Source organism: Lolium perenne, chromosome 7 (assembly GCF_019359855.2).
Source record: "Lolium perenne isolate Kyuss_39 chromosome 7, Kyuss_2.0, whole genome shotgun sequence".
Taxonomy (NCBI): domain Eukaryota; kingdom Viridiplantae; phylum Streptophyta; class Magnoliopsida; order Poales; family Poaceae; genus Lolium; species Lolium perenne.
Genome location: NC_067250.2, coordinates 118,638,194 through 118,659,398, shown reverse-complemented (window position 1 = coordinate 118,659,398; position 21,205 = coordinate 118,638,194). Strand labels below are relative to the sequence as shown.

The 21,205-nt window shown below is 46.6% G+C and overlaps 2 protein-coding genes and 1 long non-coding RNA gene across 3 annotated transcripts; 1 reads left to right on the top strand and 2 right to left on the bottom strand.

Moving 5' to 3' along the window:
- Nucleotides 1-6,228: 6,228 nt before the first annotated feature.
- LOC127323757 (uncharacterized) lies at nt 6,229-7,387 on the bottom strand. The gene is made up of 2 exons (XR_011748473.1): nt 6,782-7,387; nt 6,229-6,702 (listed from the first exon to the last, which is right to left on the bottom strand). It is a non-coding gene; the product is annotated as an uncharacterized lncRNA (long non-coding RNA).
- Nucleotides 7,388-7,981: 594 nt separating this feature from the next.
- On the top strand, nt 7,982-9,653 carry LOC127323935 (uncharacterized). The gene has a single exon (XM_051352044.2). It carries the CDS (start codon nt 8,395-8,397, stop codon nt 9,352-9,354), a length of 960 nt encoding a protein of 319 aa, XP_051208004.1. The 5' UTR covers nt 7,982-8,394; the 3' UTR covers nt 9,355-9,653.
- Nucleotides 9,654-12,754: 3,101 nt separating this feature from the next.
- On the bottom strand, nt 12,755-20,123 carry LOC127323884 (uncharacterized). Its single transcript, XM_051351984.2, has 2 exons — nt 19,702-20,123; nt 12,755-13,433 (listed from the first exon to the last, which is right to left on the bottom strand). The coding sequence occupies exons 1-2, from the start codon at nt 20,027-20,029 to the stop codon at nt 12,898-12,900; spliced, it is 864 nt and encodes a 287-aa protein (XP_051207944.1). The 5' UTR covers nt 20,030-20,123; the 3' UTR covers nt 12,755-12,897.
- Nucleotides 20,124-21,205: the final 1,082 nt, after the last annotated feature.

Genomic DNA, 21,205 nt, shown 5'->3' with positions numbered 1-21,205 from the left:
TTTTTAGTTTAGAAGCTATCAACCCGGTGTCCTGTTATTTATCAACAGTAAATATAAATAACTACTAACCCTAAAAATCTAATTTTATTTTGAATATTTTTGCGACTCTTTTTAGTTTACAAGTTATCAACCCGGTACCCCGTTATTTATCAATGGTAATTATAAATAACTACCAACCCTAACAAGTATTCCATTTAGAATATTTTAGCGAACATTTTTTTATTTTTTACAAGCTATCAACCCGGTGTCTCGTTATTTATCAACGATAAATATAAAAATAAATAATAACCCTAAAAAGTATTTCATTTAGAATATTTTAGCCACTCTCTTTTAGTTTAGAAGCTATCAACTCGGTGACCCTCTATTTATCAATGGTAAATATAAATAAATATCAACCCTAAAAATTTAATTTAATTAAAAAAATGTAGCGACTCTTTTTTTGTTTACAAGTTATCAACCCGGTGCCCCGTTATTTATCAACGGTAAATATAAATAACTAGCGACCCTAAAAAGTAATTTTCATTAAGAATTTTTTTAGCAACTTTTGTTAGATTACAACTTAAAACAATACTTAATTTGAGTAGCAAGTGGTAGTTCATTTGAGTTGCAAGTGGATCTTCCCACCCGTTATTTTCCCCCTTAAATACCACTGCCCGAAAAAGGGAATTGCAAAAGGACCCCATTAAATCTGAATTACCATACGAAAAAAAAACCCAAAAGGGAATTGTAAAAAGTGAATTGAGAGTCTGCCTCGTGCTGAAGAAAAAGAGTGAGATGCTATGTGTATGCATGCAACAACTTATGAAAGAGTGCTGAAAAGTTGACTCATTAAATGCAAATCCATGAGATACTCTGTGCATGTGCATGCATGAAGTGTGAACGCTAATGCAACTTGCAAAGTAGTAATACAAGCTGTTAGTGTGAACACATGTGAACGCAATTAAAGCACTACGTGATACAAAGGGAATTGAGTCACGCTTTCGCGTGAGCGCTCCGCGCCACAGAAACCGATCGCTCGAGCGAGCGATTGCCAGGGAGGGGATTCTCCTAGTAGTCGTGCTTTGACCCACCCTTTGTGAGCTGTAGAAAATTTGCATGCATATCAAGCAAAGAAAACTGCCCACTAACTACGCGCTTAATCTGCATGCATTGGCTCAGCATCAATTCTCCATCACAACCGCATGCGGATCCTACTCTTTTCACACCGGGGGAAGGGATATGAATACTAGAGAATCGTTGGAAGAGGGGGTACTCCCTAATTAATCGTGACGGTAGTTAATGCAAACACGCCTAAAATAGTCTGTGTTTAGAAACATCATATTTTGCTAGGCGCGCCGGTTAATCTGTACCGGAGGGAGTAGTAAATAATGATCTCTTCTAATTAGACTAAGTAATGGTGCATATTAGGACTAAGTGGAGTAAGTAATTGTGTTGTGTTATGATTATTTAAAAATGTTAATGACATGTTAAATATTATTGTGTTGTAATCTAATATAATTATAAAAATATTGTGCGGTAGGTACGATGGAAACTTTGTTAGTGTTTTATGGAGACGTCGTACGCGACGAATTTTCTGGTGTCGATGTGTCGCGCTGCGACTCGATGAAAGTTGTAGTGACAGACATGGTCAATAGAGAATTTTTGGATGTTATAAGATGCATCCGAGCACAGTTTGGGCGTGAGATGCGTGAGAAGAAGATGACCGTTGAGGCTCTCATCGTCGTAGGAAGGAATGATGGGACACCTGCCCGTTGGGGTTTGCGGGAGGTAAAGAGTGATAGAAATTAGGGTACGTATATGAGGTTTGCAAGCACACCTGGTGCTGCTATGTACGGAGAGCCCATGGTGTATGTTCAGTTTATATCAGGTGATGATGGTGCCGGAAGCAGTAACGGCGCTGGTGAAGAGGAGATGGCCATCATCACAGGACCGAGCACCGTTCAGTCGGAGCATTTGGCCCTGACTGCAGCAGGCATGATAGGCCAATCAGAGCAAGCAGCACTGACTGCAGGCCATAGCTCCGGCCCATCGGAGCAGATGGTCGCCCAGTTTGCTGCCGAGCCAGGATACTGGTCCGCGTTCGTTGACATTAGCGAGCGTGTGGAGGAACTGCCAGAGGCGTTGGACGATGACGCTCATTCTTCTTCGTCTGAATCCTCCTCGTACGAAGAAGGCGTCGGTCCTTCCCGGAGGGCGGTTGCGGCACCAATGGACCCTGAGTTCTTAAAAACAATGACCATCAGCAATGAATTCCGCTCTGTTCCAGGTCTAGGGGAGGCGAGTCTGCAGGTTGGGCAAACTTTCCCAGACAAGGACTCGGCTGACCAAGCAATCAAGAGGTATGCGTTGGCCATATCTCGGCAACACAGAGTGAAGCAGTCTGATCGAAGGCAGCTGAAAGTCATATGCATCAAATTGAATGAGGGGGGTTGCAGGGGGAGAGTTATCGCTCGGGTGAGCCCTGGGGTATGTCAGCCATGGCATATCTCAAAAATAGAACCCCATAGCTGCGAGCAATTGGGGTCTCTCGACAAGCACCGCAACGTCACTGCAAAATATGTATCACATATCATGCAAGTGGCGGTGGAAGAAGATATAACCCTTGGTACAAAGAAGCTGCAAAAAACCGCGGAAGATCTGATTGGCTTCCCGGTCAGCTTTAGTAAGGCAAGGCGGGCGAAGGAGGAGATTTTCCAGAGATTGTATGGCACCTATGAGGAGGCATATGATCTTGCCCCGAGACTACTCCATCAGATAGCAGCAACAAACCAGGGGACTCAAGTGGTCAGGAGAGTTCGGCAACACCCTCTGGAGGAAAACCAAGAAATCCTTGATCGTTTATTCTGGGCATTCCCCCAGACTATACGTGCATTCCATCACTGCCGCCCGGTGCTGTCAATAGATGGTACCTTTCTCACAGGAAAGTACAAGGGCACACTCGGAACTTGGAACGGTGAGTTCTGGACCTGGGGACTCAACGGACACTATAGGTACGAGTTTCCAGAAAGAACTACCAAATGGGTTCCGGACCCGACATTGAAGAGAACCGCGAGGGGACGACGCCAATCTCGTCGTCATAGGAAAGACATGGATCATAGCCAGGCAGGAGAACCTCGACGTTGTCGCCTTTGCAGATGCCCCGGTCATGCGCGAAGGGAATGCCCTTACCGCACCAACAATAACCCTACATGATGTAATTTTTTGTTTTCAAATATTTGTATGTTTGGTGTGTTGTAATAAAGAGACATGTATTAATGTATTATTATATGTTTGGTGTGCTGTAATAAAATATTTTAATTAAACTTTTATGAATGTCTGATTAATGTATTAATGTATGATTATACCATCGATGGATGCAGGTTATGATGTCGGATTTGCCAGACCTGTTGCGAAGATCCTGCGATGCCGGACACCGTTGCCACCTCTGGTTGAACCCGAATGCGCACTCAAACCCACCTCTGGTCTTCAGGGTACGAACCATTAAGAACAGATTTCTTGTTAACAGTGTTTATGAGGAACATCTCAGGGCCCATGGACTTCTACCATTTCTAAGCTGACATCGAGCAAGGAGAAGTTCACGTTAGACCCATCTCTTCTATCGGCCCTTGTTGATCGTTGGAGACCTGAAACCCACACCTTCCACTTAAGTTGTGGGGAGCTGACTCCTACGCTGAAAGATTTTTCCATGATCACAGCCCTGCCAATCAAAGGTACTCCTTTGGTCCCTGCCGCTTATTCTAGTATTTGGCCGACTGAGGTACAGGACCGTCTTGGCGTGGCAATGCCTGCTACGAGCCGCGGAGGGTCACGTCCAAGGGGGGTCCCTCTAAGCTGGTTGGTCAATAATTTTCAAGAGTTACCACCGAGATGCTGCGATCATGAGCCGACATCTTTTTGCGTATTTACTGTACCTATTTGGTATAATGTTTCCTTCGTCCCATGGTGATATTGTGCTCCCGGGTCTTATTAAGATAGCCGAGAACATAGTAGATTCGCCTCCACCACCCAGCCCTATATACAGCTTTGGTTCTGCAATGCTCGCGTATACCTATAGGGGGTTGTGTGATGCAACAAAGAAAACCAGGGCATCTTCAAAGGGACATATACTTGCTGTAAGCGCAGAGTTTCTTCAGCTATGGTCGTGGGAGTACCTACCAGTTGGGCGTCCCCGCATCCTGAAACCAATTCACCCATACGGCGGTAATACCGAACAATATGCCCCTCTTACTTTTGGAAGTCGTTGGGTACATGCAAAAAAAGGTGGTCAAATAATGTAGCACACGTTGCTACCCCGAATAACACCAACAGTTTGAGGAGCTACAAGAGACCATGGTCAAATGGGACCCATATACGGAACATGAAGTGTACATTGTCTGGGGTCTTGTTAAACCACCACCAGATATGCTGCGAGACATACGGTTGTGGTTCACACGATGCAACCTACTCTTTATTTGGATGGTTGAGCCATACAACCCAGAGCGTGTCATGCGGCAGTTTGGTAAGCATCAGGATATTCCCCCACCATCACCAAGACGCCTTGTTGCTGATGTTCATACGTAAGTTCGGTCACTATAATAGAAACAATGAATTGCACTTCAATTAATCTATTTCATTGTGTAATAAAATTTATTGGATTGTAGGCAAGACAATAAAGGCATGAGTTGTTTCGACTGGAGTCAGCGTAATCAAACATGGATTACGAAATTGATTGATGAAGCAGAGTCCGATGGAGTACGCGAAAATAGGTAATTACATATTTTAATTCATCTTATCATCATGTACCTTCTAATGTAATTTATCACTGATGCAGAAGGTACAACGGTGAGATACTGCCAACGTATAATGAATGGTATCGCGCTAGCACACGGACTCTCCTCACCGGTCCCCCACCTTCGAGTCCGACACACCTCACATGGGCCTCAGCTTACCACCGTGACACTTCGGTACTTGTTATATAATTGTAATTAAGAAAATATGTGTTTATAAGCAATATTAATTTTTTAATTCCATTCAGATTGACGAGTTCAGGCAGATCGCACAGACGCCTTGAGGACACTTTGAACTTGCGCAACATGGATAGTACGGAGGGAAAATCCATGGTAAAACGTATTTTTAATACTGCCATTAAAGGGCTTAGGCGTCTTGGTTGCAGCCGTAATGATGATGTTGTCAGTCGAGCATTCGACATGCCGGAGGCACCGTCGAACAGACCGAGTATGGTACGTGTGAGCCAGCCATCCGCCACACCGACCGTACCAGTTCCCTCTACCTCGCATACATCTAATCCACGACGCGACTCATCTCTACTTGAACTATCATAGTCCGCACACATATCTCAACGCCATGGCGCCACACAGGTAATCAACATGCGTACATACATTCCTCCTGAACTTACAACAATGACACATTTTTTTCCAATTGTATTAGGAGGACGATCATTTTCCGTCATATCCATCTGGACAACGATTCTCCTACACAGAAGGCGAATACTCGCAAAGATTCAACACTCAGGTATGCTCATATTTAATAATTACCTACCAACACGTGATTATTTACATGCCTACTAATAACATGTCGTTTACGTTCGCAGGAATCTGTTGACCCTACGTGGTCCAACATGGGAGTTGGTTTAGGCCACAATATGCCTCCACTGCGTGGTCGTGACCACATGCAATCGCAATACCCAACTCAGGCTAATGCATGTTAATTACATACATGATTATTGCGTGCATGTTTTTGACGGAGCCATTCAATACGCAGGAATCTTTAATCCCGACATGGCCTGATATGACGCAGCAACCACAATACTACGGCAGCACTTCCCAACAACCTCGCGATCATGTTACCGGGATAGTTGAAGAATTCTTCGGAGGTCCTATTTTCAGCTCAGATGCCAGTTTGATTCCCCCAAATCAGGAATCTCCATACGTATTTCATACTCCATCACCAGCAGATGATCCAAGTACAGAGGATGAGGAAAATCAGTACGGCCGAGGTTTGCGCCCACCTCATCCCCCTCGTCCCCGGTTGTCGCCTTCCGGTCGAAAGCCACGGCAGCAACGTCGTCGTCGTCAGAGGAATGATACACATTTATGTATGCGCGCGACAGACATTTAATCTATGTATGAGACATTTTTCTATGTATCTCGGAGACATATTAATATTAGTTCCAATAAGTTTAATTTCTAAATTAACTCCAATAATGAAGATACAACATAAGTAAAAACGTTTAAGATACAACATAATAACTGCAACGAATTTTAAGATACAACGCGAAAGTAAAACTGAAATTAACATACATAGCTAGTACAACAGATCACTCTATTTGCCCTGTGTCCACCGTGGCCATTTTCCAGACTTGTCGCCGCGTTCTTCTGCCGCTTGCGCCTCGGCGGCTCTTTTCCTTAATCTCTTCCTCTCCGCTTCACGGGCCTCTCTGCGCACCTCTTCCTCTGCATACCTACGTGCAGCCTCATCATCCATCCTCTTCTGATTCACCTCACGATTTCGAGCTTGCTCCGCCCTTAATTTTTGTATTTGTCTTTCTCTTTCTGCTTTATCATTAGCAATAACCTTTTCGAAACGCTCCTCCTCATGGAACCTTGCCCATGCACGCCGTTGTTTCTCCTCCACCTCGCGGCGTGCCCACTCCGGCTGCTCCTGGTCTATCCAGTGAAACCACATGCAAAGGGGCGGGGGAGACTGCAACACAAATAGTACAGTTAATCAAAGAAAATTAATGACATACACATAATTTTTTTATCATGCTGTTATAACATACCGCAGGCCTCGAGGACGATGAACTTGTTTGCCTGGGTGGATCATGATCATAGCTCGCGCACATGAAATATTTCATGCCGAACTTATCAGAAAAATCAACCACCTCCTTCACCTTCGCAAGGCGGCCGCACCAACACCTCTCTGCTCTCACCCCCGGTGGCAAGCTTGCATTCTTCCCCTTCATCGGCCTAAAATCCTGGTCCGAACAAGGCACACTCATACTCACTTCAATATTTTGCGCACGAAACAGAGACGCGGAGAAGGCAAACTTGATCCTGCTGTTTCGATTTTTATGCGGGGAAGCCGACTTATATAGCCTTCAATTAGTGTGAGCAGTACCAAAAAATTAGCGCACAGTTATTGGTATCGGCCGTCGGTGCTCTAATTGCTGTATCTGCACAGAATTCCTACGCATATAGGGCGCTTTCGGTGGTTAATTTCCTGTATCGAGCGGAAAAATCCGACACTTGAAATCAGTGCAGTCAGCTTTAGTCAGTGTCACCAGCTGATGTCGGAGCTGGTCGGCCAGGGAGATTCTGGGCGCGGTCGTCGGCGCGCGTGGTGGATGGCGGGGCCTGCCGCCACCGGGTGTGGAGGCATCTCCACGTCGACCGCGCCGGCCGCGTCCCGGCGGCATGGCCCACTGTGCGAACGGCCACTGACGGCGCGACGGACGGCGACAACGCCCGGTAACGTGCCGCCACCTGGTGCGGCGGCGGGTCCCTGCCGCCCCTCCCTCCGGCGGCAAGCGCCACATGTCGGCTGGGGGCGCTGCCGCCACCCCAAAGAGGGTCTTTTTTGTCAATTTGCCTCAGAGGTGGTCATTTTTGTCAATAAATTGGGGCAGGTGGTCTCTTTTGACAAAATTTCTCCGTCTGGAGGGCGTGCACAAGTAGCGGGAAAGGCCGCACGATAGAATCACCCTGATGACTAGGACGATAACATCGAATGCATCTGAAAGACTCATAGCATCACGCTCAAGGCACCGAAAGCATCTCCCACGAGTCCAACGATTGAAGGCAAGACTATACTCGTGACCTTCCTTCCGAAGCTAAGATGATGGCTCACAGCTATCACTCACTCGTCAGGTAGTTTGTGATAGGGAAAAGCCGCTCCTGTACGGATCCACCATTGGGCATGCGCGCGCCGTAGCAAGACAAGGCGTGCACAGACAAAAAGAAGCCAACGTGTCACGTACTCACGTCAAGCCTACTCGCCCGAGCCACGAGCCGATCCAAGCCGAACCCTGTGGCTAAACCGGCTCCACCGGTCATCCAGCCGCAGCGCTAGGGGAAGTCCCGGAGCAAGCGCTCGCGCTCGCGCAGGCGATGGCACAGCGGCGCACGGGAGGGACCACCACCAGGCGCGGCCGCCACCGCCTCCTCCATCCACCACGTCCACGTGAACGGTGACCCGCACCGTGCCACCACCACGGCACCGCCCGCCCGGCCGCACCCAGAAAAACCGAACCGCCTGGCCTGCCCCGCACCACCACCACCCATACCCTCGCCCCGCCCTTATCCCCCATCCGCCTCCACCACCGCCGCCGCCGCCCCCCTCCCCTCCATCATTTATTCCACCTGACCAACCCTCGCCAGATCCAGATCTAAATCGATGGAGGCCGACGAGCCGCGGCGCCCCTCCGCCTCCGCCGCCGGCGGCAGGAAGAGCGCGCCGGGGCAGCCCTGGTCGGACGCGGAGACCATGCACCTCATCGACGTCTACGAGGACCGCTGGACCAAGCTGCGCCGCGGCCAGCTCAAGGCGCAGCAGTGGGAGGACGTGGCGGCCGAGGTCACGGCGCGCTGCGGCGGCGGCCAGCGCAAGACGGGCACCCAGTGCCGCCACAAGCTCGAGAAGCTCCGCAAGCGCTACCGCACCGAGGGCGCGCGCCCCGTCACCTCGCTCTGGCCCTTCTTCCGCCGCATGGAGCGCCTCGAGCGCGGGCCCGTCGCCCTCTCCACCTTCGCCGCCTCCCCGCCCGCCGCCGCATCCGACGACGAGGACGAAAACCAGGACGACGACGAAGAGGAGGACGACAACGACGCACGGGAGGACGAGGACGAGGAGGAGGAGCAGGTGCTCGTGCCGCGGAGCAGCAGCAACACCAGGAGCATCAACGGCATCCTCCGCGACGGCGGCGCCGGGTTCAGGGGCTTCGCGCCGCGCCAGTCCCCGCAGCGCCAGCACCAGCGCCACCCGCCCTCGCCGCCCGCCGTCACGCTCTCCACCGCGCCCCCGCGGAAGAGGGTCGCCTACGAGGCGGCCTTCCACTCCAGGCCCGCCGAGGACAAGGTCGAGGAGGCTCCGTTTGGCGGCCGCCCCGGCACGCAGATCTCGGCGGTGCTCAAGGATTTCGGGGAGGGCGTCATGCGGCTCGAGCGGCGGAGGATGGAGGTGCAGTGGGAGATCGAGCGCGGGTGGAAGGAGACGGAGACAAGCAGCAACAGGATGCTCCAGGACGCCCAGCGGCAGCTCCAGGACGTCCTCGCCGGTGCCTCTGCCTCTGCGGCACCTGCGCCGGGGAAGAAGCCCCGGAGGGACCATGGCGGCGGCGGCGCAGACGGCTTGTAGGATGCGGATCGGGGGCATAGGTTTGAAGCTGCTTATTTTGGTGGTCTGGTGGCGAAGGGGAGGGAATGGATTCTTCCTTGTCTTCCTGCTCCGCTCAGGATGTGTTTAGTTGTGACTTATTTGCAGTAGCTATTTGACAGTCTCTTATGCTATGCCTCTCTGACACTGTCATGTGAATGCGTTTAGATTGTCAAGACTAATGTAGTGGCTAGTTTAGCAACACCTGTGTTTCTGTGCTATGGTTTTTTCCTATGTGCTACTTTGTGTATTGTCAACGCTGGGAACTGTTTCCATGCTTCCGTGAGGAGTGCTGCTACACGTGCGACAATTCTTTCCCTGAGAGCTAATAAATTGCATAAAATTACCACAATTCTAGATAGGATAATAAATTAGTATTTATTTTGTTAGGAGTAATTGTTTTTAGAAAGAAAAAAAACTACAGTATCAACTTTGAGGCACATCGTTACAAAATGCACCAATTTCAGTTGATTGCATTTTAACACAGTTTATGACAAATGGGACCCAATTGACACAATTGACTTGTCAAATAAATTGACATGTTGGTGTGGTTGACCTAGATCCCTTCCCACCCACCTCCCGTCACGTGCTGTCGGCACCCCTCCTCCTAGCCTCCGGCCACCACCGCCCTCCCCATTCTGCTCACGGGCCACACCAGCACCCGAATTCCTTGACGCCAGCCACCCCCTCGCACCCTACAAGTCGCCGACACCATGATGTCGACCACCGTAGGTGCTGCTGCATGTAGGAGTTGTGGCTCAACTCCCAGCCCCCAATCCAATTCTCTCCAATCTCAAAACTTGAATTTTTTCGAGATGGAGGAGAGAGGCTTGGGCGGCGCCAAAGGCAATGATCACCGGGAAGGAGTTGTGGCGGAGAGGAGAAAGAATGGCGAAGAGAAAGAAAGAGAAGATGAAGGTGAAAAAGATGGAGCGGCTAACATGTGGACCCTGTCTCCACCTAAGCTCCATGTAACTCGGTACTGAAAAATGGGCCAATATATCAGGACCACTCACAACACACTATGAAGCAACCATTAGTGCAATTTGTGGCTCCATGCCTCGGATTTGGTAGATTTTTACAAAAATAGCAACAATAAAAAGCACTGACTTATCACCCTATCCTGAATTGTAGTAGTTTTTGTAACTTACTCCGATCCTGCACAGTACTGATGACGATTTGATGAAACATGGGCCCTCCTCTTGAAATATAAAGCCTAGTTTACCAAACATGCTCTAGCGAGCCAGGAAGTGGTAAAAGGCACCTGTTGACGAACCTCAAAGTTTTGAGTTACATGAAATGTTAAGGGCATGTCCGACATATAACCTTAAGTTGTAGCCTCGTACATAGGGGTGTAAACGGATTGGATCAGATCGGATATTGCTATTCCATATCCTTTGCCACATGTTTTTTACGGATTTGGATCAGAACGGATAAGGATCGGATATAGATTCGAAAGCAAATTATATCAGATTGTGGATATGGAGTGGACTTGAAGCAGACTCGGATCGAGAGCGGATAACAAAATGAGAAATATGATTCTTTTATTTCAAAACGTTAGCAATAAACATGTAACACTGGACTACATCAAAATTGCACACTTGTTTGTACAACAAACCAACTTGTTTGCTGACACAAAATGCATAGTTGGACCCATAGACTAACTGCATTGTCTAGGTATTTGGGGTTCTTTGAGGACATCGGATTATTCGCAAAAGTGTTGGATAATCCGTATTCGTAGGATATTATCAGTACCATATCCGCTACCTTATCCATCAGATATCCACTTGACTAATTTCCACATTCGCATCCATATCTGGCGACTTCCTAAAAGTACATACCATATCCTCAAAAATGGATACGGATGTGGATATGGAGCGGAAACTATGCGTACCATTTACATCCTTACCAGTAGAGCCAACTATGCTCGGATGTTTGTAGACAGAAAAGTAGTCGCTTGAAGGTGGCAGGTGTGTGTAGCTTAGAGAACTTACAAACGTAAAAATAGGAAGAAAAAATATAGGAATTGAGATGCCATGTAACCTAGAGTCATACAGGAACCAAAACCACATAGAAGCCTCAAAGAAATCTTTAGATGTCATACGGAAAAAAACACATAAATCTTAGACGCAGGGAGATGAAAACATAGAGTAAAACCTAATGTTAATTTTCCTCCAAAATTTCTATAGAATAGCCTTATCCCACAGGCTTTCAAAGGAACCTTGGATTCCTATTCGTTTGTTTCAAACTAAGAGTCCATCACAAAAAGATGGAGCTACATTAAACAGGAGACCTGCAAGTTTTGTGTCGTCGTCGACCATGTTGCTGTCCACTCGGAGAGCGGGACGGGCGTGGTGGCAGTGGTAAGAAACGGGCATCGTCATTCCATCTATGTACTACTTGGCACTAGCATACCATAAACCTAACTTTTAGCAATTTTAGGTAGCCAGTGCCTTCGAGAGGTTCAAGGAAACACATAAGAAAAGCTTCTACATGGTCCATTATTCTTGGGAGAAGCTAAAGGAGGCGATGAAGTGGAGGGTTGGCTATGTGACCTACAAGGAAGCAGTCAAGAATGACAAAACCACGGCGGTCGTCGGCAGCGAAGATGACGAACCTGGGCAGAATGCCCTTCCACCTTGTCCCCGGTGACAAAAGTCTACCAAGGACGATCTTGCTCGGAAGGCATAAGCCCTTGCGTTGAGCCAGACCTTGAAGAAGATCATGGTTGATTATGAAGTCGCCCAGGCGAGAAGGGACGAGAAAAGGCACCTGGAAAAATAGGTCTGTACTGCCATCTACGTCAACCTCACCAAAGAGGTCATTGAAGTCAAAAGGATAGACGTCGAGGCCAAAAGGGCAAACGTCAAGGCTAAAAAGATGGACACCGAGGCCAAGATTCGAGCAGAGAACACAAGGATCATGCTGGCCGACTTGGCCATCATAGACGCTGACACCAGGGCTTTGTTCCTAAAGAAGCGCGTTGAAATCCGTGCTGTGACGCCAATTCTACCACGCCAATGTCAAGCACCATGGCCTCCTTGTGAACTACATTTGGCTAATCTTAGTCATGTTGTGCCCATTTTGTACCATACCATTTGTGACCTATTTGAGCCACTCTAGCCACTGTTTGAAAGTCATGTTTTGGTAAAAAATACTTTTTGGGCTTTATTTTGGGATTTCAAAACAAATATGACCCAACCAGATAAAAATGCGTCAGTCCGCTAAAGATACCTCTAGGCGCAAACAGTAGCTTGGCCCATTCCTCATCGGTGACCCGACGGAAACGAACGCAGGCAGCTACTCATCCGTTTTGCATCAGCACGCTAGAGATAAACTTAGAACAAGTCGAAAGTCCCCGAGAACTCCAAGCACCAAGAAATCACATCGTCATCCTCATGCAGTTTTCATACATGTCTCATGAAGTTTTCAAAAATTTCCAGTATGTAGTTTAATTAAACATGTTGACATAGTACAACATTCGAACACATTGACAGAAGATCTTCAGTACATATATTATACAAATTAACTGGGCCTGGGTGCTGCCCACTCCACATGGAGGATAAGGTTATCATAACCATACCCATTGAGCTTGCTGATAGCCTTCTCACCATCCTCCCTATGGACAAAGTTGACGAAGCCAAAGCCCCTGCTTGATCCAGTCCTCTGATCCACTGCAACATACACACGGCTGACCGGGCCAAATGTGCGGAAAAGCTCGAGGACATCAGGCTCACGGGTGTCCTCTGATAGATTGGTAACACGAACAGAGTTCTCATCGTTCCTGCGCTTCATGTCGTGTCCAGCATCTTGCACTGCGCCAGCCCTCAATCTTGGAGCAACGTATGATCCCTTTGCAGCACCACCACCACCCAGTGTTGGAGGTCCTTCGGAAGTAGGAGGCCTGTCCAGACTATCTGGTGCTGGAGCAAGGTCCTTGTAGGGGCACTTTGAGGTCCAGTGGTCACCCTTCTTACCACAGGTTCTGCAGACCATGAGAACAGCACCACCCTTGCTTGCCAGTGGATCACCGGAAGCACTTGGTTCATCAGCTTTGCTCCCTACAATTAAGTGAAGAATTAAAAATTAAGAGCCAGAGATAAAGCAAAGCCAACTAGTTTATGGGCTTAAGAACAACAATAATTAAGTGATTATCAAAAAGCAAGTAGAACTATTGAAAATATTAAGATCCCATGTCAGTTTGAGCAGAGCAGATGGCTAAATGGACAATAAAATATGCACACAGACACAAGGTTAAGTTCAGGTGGGCTACGGAAGAAAGACAAGCTAACATGACCTAGTGATGGAACAATCATCATTCAGGAACGAGTGTGTTATATAACAAATAAACCTTTAACATATTCAAACACAAGCATACAGTTAACTGATTGTCAACATGATCAGCAAGATACAGTACTACTCCCTCCGGTCTCTTTTAATTGACTCAAATTTAGTACAAAGTTGTACTAAATCCGAGTCAATTAAAAAAGAACGGAGGGAAAAATCGCACACATATTCCAAGACGAACTTGGACCGAAAAATGAGCAACAAAATCTTAATTATATTGTAGCAACAATCTATGGTGTAATTTTTTGTCAAAGAAAAACATGGAAAACGAGGAGGCCTTATTCATTGAAATGGAGGGAGTAAAACATGTGGCACGTTATACAAGGTTAAATTGGGTTGGCTATGAAAGAAAGACAAGTTAACATGCCCAGTGATTAACAGTCAACATTCAGAAACTAGTGTGCTAACAAACCTTTAACCTACTCGACCGCAGCATTGATTAACTGGATTGAAATAATAGTGCCAACATGATCCGCAAGAGCAGGAAATCATCTAAAACAATTGGTGACATAATCATCGCATGACAAGAAAATGGAACAAAACAATGTGCAAATTTTTCAATGATAGTAATGTATTCGAATTAATTCTTGTACTCCACAATCAGCAGTCCATTAGAACTTCAACTGAACCCCATGTTCCAGCATTCTACATGGCCAGCACCCAATCTCTACTATTAAGAGCAAACTGGTGAATGCCTGGTGTCACATTTTCAGGATGGACAATAATACCCCCCACGGTATCACACATCTAAGAAATTACGGAAGGATGCCACCGCACTCATCTCTATTTTTCTGGTTCGCTGGAGATAGCATTTGATTTATTAATGATCGCATGTTGCATGGTGCGTTATCTACTCAAGGCCTGCGTTATCTACTCAAGGTCTGTTACATTTGTTAGTTAGGCGTATTGCATGCAGCTTTATCTACTCTGGAATGACGCAACAACCACGTCTCCCAAGCCACAATCAGTATGACTTATGTAATGCCCACATCCATTTGCCTGAAAATTGCGTCTCGATTGTCTCCTAAACATCATCTTCTTTTTCAGCCCATGAGAGGATGAACCACTCGGTGACCTCATCGTGTAGCCTACGCTGGATCTTGAAAGGGCGGGGGAGAGCAAGGCGGTCAGGGACGGAAAACGCTGAAAGGACACGGATCTTTACTATTAAGGTGAAACCTTCGAATGCATGGTGTTGTTAGCGTTAATTTCTCTAATCTCCAAAAAAAACAAATACGTAAAAACATGAGTATTGTTTGAGCGTTAATTTCTCAAATCTCATGCGTACGAATAGGGCTAATCGTTCTTGTCAAACGTATTGTTTGCGACAAATGAAAACCGCTGCCGCACACGCATCAACGCCTGGCCGCCCCCACACACCCATTCACGCCGGGGCCAGGCAGGTGCACGTACCGCCAACCCGCGCACATCCAGTTGTTGTGCATGAGCCACGCCACGTTGACGAGCAGCGGCGCACAGTGCGTCCGCTCCGCCTTCTTGGTGCCGCTGCCGGACGCCTCGAAGTCGTTCTTCTTCTTCCCCATGGTGATGCGGTGGTGCGCGGCGGTGAGGGGTGGGAGTGGAGGTGTCCGTGTTGTGGGCGATGCCATGGACGATGCCGATCGACTTTTAAGGCAGGACGCGCGCGGGACACGATGCCATTGATGGCGGCGCAGAAGCCCAGCCGCCGCCCGCCAGTGCGCACGCAGAAGAGGCAGCCGCGACATTGATGGTGAAGGCTGCGGCGTAGACGCGAAAGCGATGCCCTCGATACAACCCTATGGCTCGCTGCCAGGCGGACCCGGTGGAAAAGCGAGCGGTCACTTGGGGCGTCCGCCACGACGCATCCAAGGCGCTAATATGCGCCGCGTTTGCGTCGCTGCGGATGGCCCGGTCACTATGCGTCGCCCCGCTGGACCTTGTTCCTGACGCATTTTCGACCCGCGCGGACGCAAACGGTCGCCCAGCGGCGTCGCCCCGTCGGAGATGCCAGGGAGTAGGAAGACTGCTGTTGTTGGGCAGCATATCTGCAGTTCACTGTCAAAGAAAATATTGGACAGATTTTGTATCTCATGGTGAAGGATCCAAATGATAGTTTTCAGAAACCTTTCTTCAGGCAAGTTTTCGTCTTTGCTTGCTGACAGATTTGGAAATGCATAGACATTTCCGAATATTAGACCGAGTTTTACCGTCTGATGCTGCAATTTTATACTACATGACATTTATCTTCACTTGTACAGATTCAAGCTAAAGCTTAACTGATATGTTAACAAATTTATATAGATAAATTAGCACGAATTCAAGTCTCAGGTTGTACTGCTAGAATGAATTCCCTCGTGGATATCAACCTTCTGTTTCAATGAATTGCTATGTAGCTTGATTGACGAGTAGACTGAAGTTATTTACTCCATCGTCAATGTGAGTACCACACTATGTTCTGCAAGATGTGCCCAGTTTCTTATTTTCCATGTATTTAAGATATGATATTTGTCCGTTTTATTCAACCACCTCTGATTTTTGTACCTTAGTTCAGATTTGTTCGGTAAAGTTCTCCAAGATTCAGCTGTGTTGCACTAATTCCAGGTTAACAAAGTTAATCTATAATTATTTTCTCGCTTGTGTTTACTTCAAATGCAGCCATATTGTCTTGTCCACTTATGTGCATTAACTATACTGAAAAGTATGGTTCTATGAATACCTGCAGCTAGCATCTCATACACTCTTATGCACATGCACTATAGTTTTTCGATTTATCTAGGTGAGCAACCATGCTCTAAAATTTAGAAAATCGGGAGTTTTTTTTGGCATGGAGATAATGCTCCTTTGCTTGTTCCGTCTTTTATTAATTGTGAAATACTATATATGCTAGAGAAGGGCCCAAGCGACTCCAAGCTATATTATTGCTCGGTAAAATCCCAATTACAATTGTTGATTGATTGCTTCTGAGACTTGTAGCATCGGAGTGTGATGTATATGGCATGGCATGATGCGGCAAGCGGGGAGGCGAGGGTTATAACGGGAGCAACAAGATGGAGGGGTGCAACGAGTGGGGAGACATGTTGTTAAGAACTGGAAAGGCTGACAGCTTGGAGATGGCCTCGTGATGCGGTGGTTGGTAAGGAGCGCAGCTTGGCGGTGTGGTAATTGGCATGGAGCACGTAGGCTGGTTGAATTAGGGATTTGGGGACAGAGTGGTTAGTGAGGTTTTCGTGGCATTCATTAGCTAATTCGATTTGAAGCAAACATTGCTTTATTCTTTCAATTAAATCGGGAGTTTTTTTTTGGCATGGAGATAATGCTCCTTTGCTTGTTCCGTCTTTTATTAATTGTGAAATACTATATATGCTAGAGAAGGGCCCAAGCGACTCCAAGCTATATTATTGTACCTTAGTTCAGATTTGTTCGGTAAAGTTCTCCAAGATTCAGCTGTGTTGCACCAATTCCAGGTTAACAAAGTTAATCTATAATTATTTTCTCGCTTGTGTTTACTTCAAATGCAGCCATATTGTCTTGTCCACTTATGTGCATTAACTATACTGAAAAGTATGGTTCTATGAATACCTGCAGCTAGCATCTCATACACTCTTATGCCCATGCACTATAGTTTTTCAATTTATCTAGGTGAGCAACCATGCTCTAAAATTTAGAAAATCGGGAGTTTTTTTTTTGGCATGGAGATAATGCTCCTTTGCTTGTTCCGTCTTTTATTAATTATGAAATACTATATATGCTAGAGAAGGGCCCAAGCGACTCCAAGCTATATTATTGCTCGGTAAAATCCCAATTACAATTGTTGATTGATTGCTTCTGAGACTTGTAGCATTGGAGTGTGATGTATATGGCGTGGCATGATGCGGCAAGCGGGGAGGCGAAGGTTATAACGGGAGCAACAAGATGGAGGGGTGCAACAAGTGGGGAGACATGTTGTTAAGAACTGGAAAGGCTGACAGCTTGGAGATGGCCTGGTCATGCGGTGGTTCGTAGGGAGCGCAGCTTGGCGGTGTGGTAATTGGCATGGAGCGCGTAGGCTGGTTGAATTAGGGATTTGGGGACATATTGGTTAGTGTGGTTTTCGTGGCATTCATTAGCTAATTCGATTCGAAGCAAACATTGCTTTATTCTTTCAATTATTGTAATTCAGATTTTTTTTTCTTCTCTTTCCTATTGTTTTTATTTAGAGAACAAATGTTTTGAAAATTTTAGGAATGTTGTCGCATCTCTCTCTTGGTTATTTTACTTTCGTAAATTCTGCTATAATCCATTTTTTATTTTCTGTCCAGAAAAGCCCACCTCAATGCTACATGAATCCATCAACTTTATTTTAAGTGGTTGTGGCTGTGAGTTGGGAATGTATTTCTATTAAGTTGGTGCATGTGCGCAGTGGCGGACCCAAGATTTTCATCAAGTCTGGGCACATTAGTTTCTGTGGTGGATTGGAATTGGATGGATAAGCTTGCTCTGCTCCCCTCGGGCTCTAACATGATGTTAGTTTCTGTGGTGGATTGGAATTGGATGAATCAGCTTGCTCTGCTCGCCGTGCTGCAATTATCGAGGTTCTGGCGCGTTCTTAAAGCACAAAATGCTGGTGATGCATTTTGGTCCGTTGCGACATGAACACCTTCTTCCTGTTGCTTCAGCCCCTTCCCTTCCATGCGCTACAAAAGTTGGATCGGGAATTCAAGTCTTATGGTAAAGCTCTCTGTAAACTATCGCATTTTCTTTACATATATAGTTGCGTGCATGATAGAATAGGGATCATGAAAATGGATGCAATTGGACGAAGCAGTAGCTGGCATTAGTTTTATTCTTGGGAAGATTAGTTTCAAGAATAATTGGTTTGGAAGTTACCAATCAGAGGCTATTAGTTCGTAGATGCAACAAGATAGATTCTAGATTATATTATACAGGGTTATGCATAGGAAATCTACTGTTATTTATAGGCATATAAGGTTTTGTTTTTGTTTTCTGGTTATTCTATTTTCTACCAACTTGTTATCATAACAAAGAGGGATGAGAGAGAAATGAGGAGGCAAAGAAAATACTATTGTCTCCTTGCTCGGCTTGCACTATCCAAAATCCAGAAAACTTTCTCTGCTAGCACTATCAGAAATCTAGAAAAAATAAGCCAAATTGTGAAGACCATGGTAACAATAGAAATCACAAAAAAGTAGGTGTTACCTATCAAAAATCCAAGGATTCATTCACTCTAGATTTTACAACGTTGATTTTTTTTTCGTACACCTGAGAATGGTAGCCAATCATACAACCAAAATGAGTTGCATATAGCATTTCATATATTTGACGCTTAATTAATAATAATGGAATATCTGATGTAGCATAAATTTTGTTTGTTACAATTAAGTCTATTAGTTTCATACGTATGTTTTTTCCGACTAACTGGATAAATTTTTTGAGCCGTGGCGGAGCACGGGCATTCAACTAGTGTACTTAAATCACCTGCATAACTGGAACATTGTTCAGTTGTCCGAATAACCTTGTAGACCTCCTGACTCGATTACATTACATTCAATTGCGGCTTCTCTTAATATATAATAATTTAGACAAATTCTCGTAACAAGCTTCCAGAACTAGTATTCTGTCACTTACCCCATATCAGCATTGCTTCAAAACATACCATACCTATCATTCTATTTACTGGTCTACCATTGTAAACACATAAACTGTTAAACATAACACAAAGAGGTTACTGTATTACTGTGAGAGCAGTCCTTCCTATCCTTTTTTTTTCAGGCGACCCAAACATTGGGATCGAGTTCCATTACTTTGATATAACGGGGAACACAGACAAAATCATCGAGGTTGCAAAGAAAGAAAGGGAGCAGTCATTTCTATCTATACTAGACAGATCGCCAATCTCCATTCTACAATGCTAGTTTGACCTACAGAGTGGAGAACGCATAGCAAAACAGCCGTCGAATCGACTCAGATCTAAGCGGGGATGTACACAAGACAAGGACGAACCTGGGGGGCGTGGGCGCTCGAGGAGGATCTCCTCAGTGGAGACGACGGTGAGCCTCGCGGAGGCGTCGTCGCCGCTGGCGGCGTCGCCGAACTTGGCCCAGTTGCGGCGCTCGACGGCCGCCTTGGAGAGGCGCGCGCGGGCGAGCTTGCGGACGCGGGTGGTGGTGGTGACCTTGACCTTGTTGCCGTCGTCGTCGAATCGGTACTCGATCGTCTTCTTGAACCCGTTCTCGTCGGGCCCGATGACGACGCGGGGCGGCAGAAGGAAGTCGAGGTCGGCCCCATCGTCCTCCTCGAGCTCTCCCCATCGGATCTTCGCCGCCGCCATGGCCGCCGCTTGGTTCGCTCGTTCGCTGGGGCGCTAGGGTTCGTGGTGCGGGTGTGGTTTGGTTGCGAAATGGGGATGTGTGGCTCGGATTGAGTTTCGGTATGGGTCTTATTCAGCAAGGTCGTGGCGTTGGAGATGGGCTAAAGGCCGGGCTTTGTTGGATTTGTGACCAGATGCTACAGCCCAATATTTCTGTTTCTGGTTTGCAATGGCGAGCTCGTACAAAAATCGGTAGACACCTGAACAAAAAGTCATTGAAACAAGCTTTCATTCCTATTTTAATGAACAAAGCAACCACAATCAGATAAAGTTTGAGATGAAGTCATTAAAAGAGACAAATGTATGTTGGGGCAACAACACAAACACATGCAAATGAAAACCAAAAAGCGAAATGCCCCGCACGTGGAGGGCCAAAGGTCAACGACGGGACGAAGCAGGAAGATGGCGCGTTGCCTCAATTAGATTTCCTAAAATGAAATCTAGCCGCTCTCTATCCCGGTGTCTACATAACATGCCCCAAAGCTGCAAAAACGACAAGAATTTGAAGCTAGAATCAGCAGCACAACGTAAGAAGACTTCCTCAATAATTGTCGTATAACAAATAGTTCAAAGGGTCTAGGACATGGCAACAAATGTTGTTGTCCTTGGACTTACAACCTAACTTGTCTTGATCACCTGGCATCAGAATATGCCAAACTAAAACCAAAAAGCGAAATTCCCCACACGTGAAAGGCCAAAGGTCAACGACGGGATGAAGCAGGAAGATGGCGCGTTGCCTCCATTAGGTATCCTAACATCGAATCTAGCCGCTCTATGTCCCGGTGTCTACACAACGGGCCTCAAAGCTGCAAAAACAGCAAGAATTTGAAGCTAGAATCAGCAGCACACCGTGAGAAGACTTCCTCAATAATTGTCGTATATCAAATAGTTCAAAGGGTCTAGGACATGGCAACAAATGTTGTTGTCCTTGGACTTACAACCTAACTTGTCTCGATCACCCGGCATAAGAATAGGCAGATTACGGTAATTGAAGATGATTACGAGGCCCACCGGCGATCACTGGCGCATCACATAGCATATTTGATAGCACCAGCGAGAAAGCGGGTCCCTTGTTAGGCCACTTGGGTGTAAGTGAAAGCAGGCCCACCAGTGGTAGGGTGTTTTTTGCAACATGTT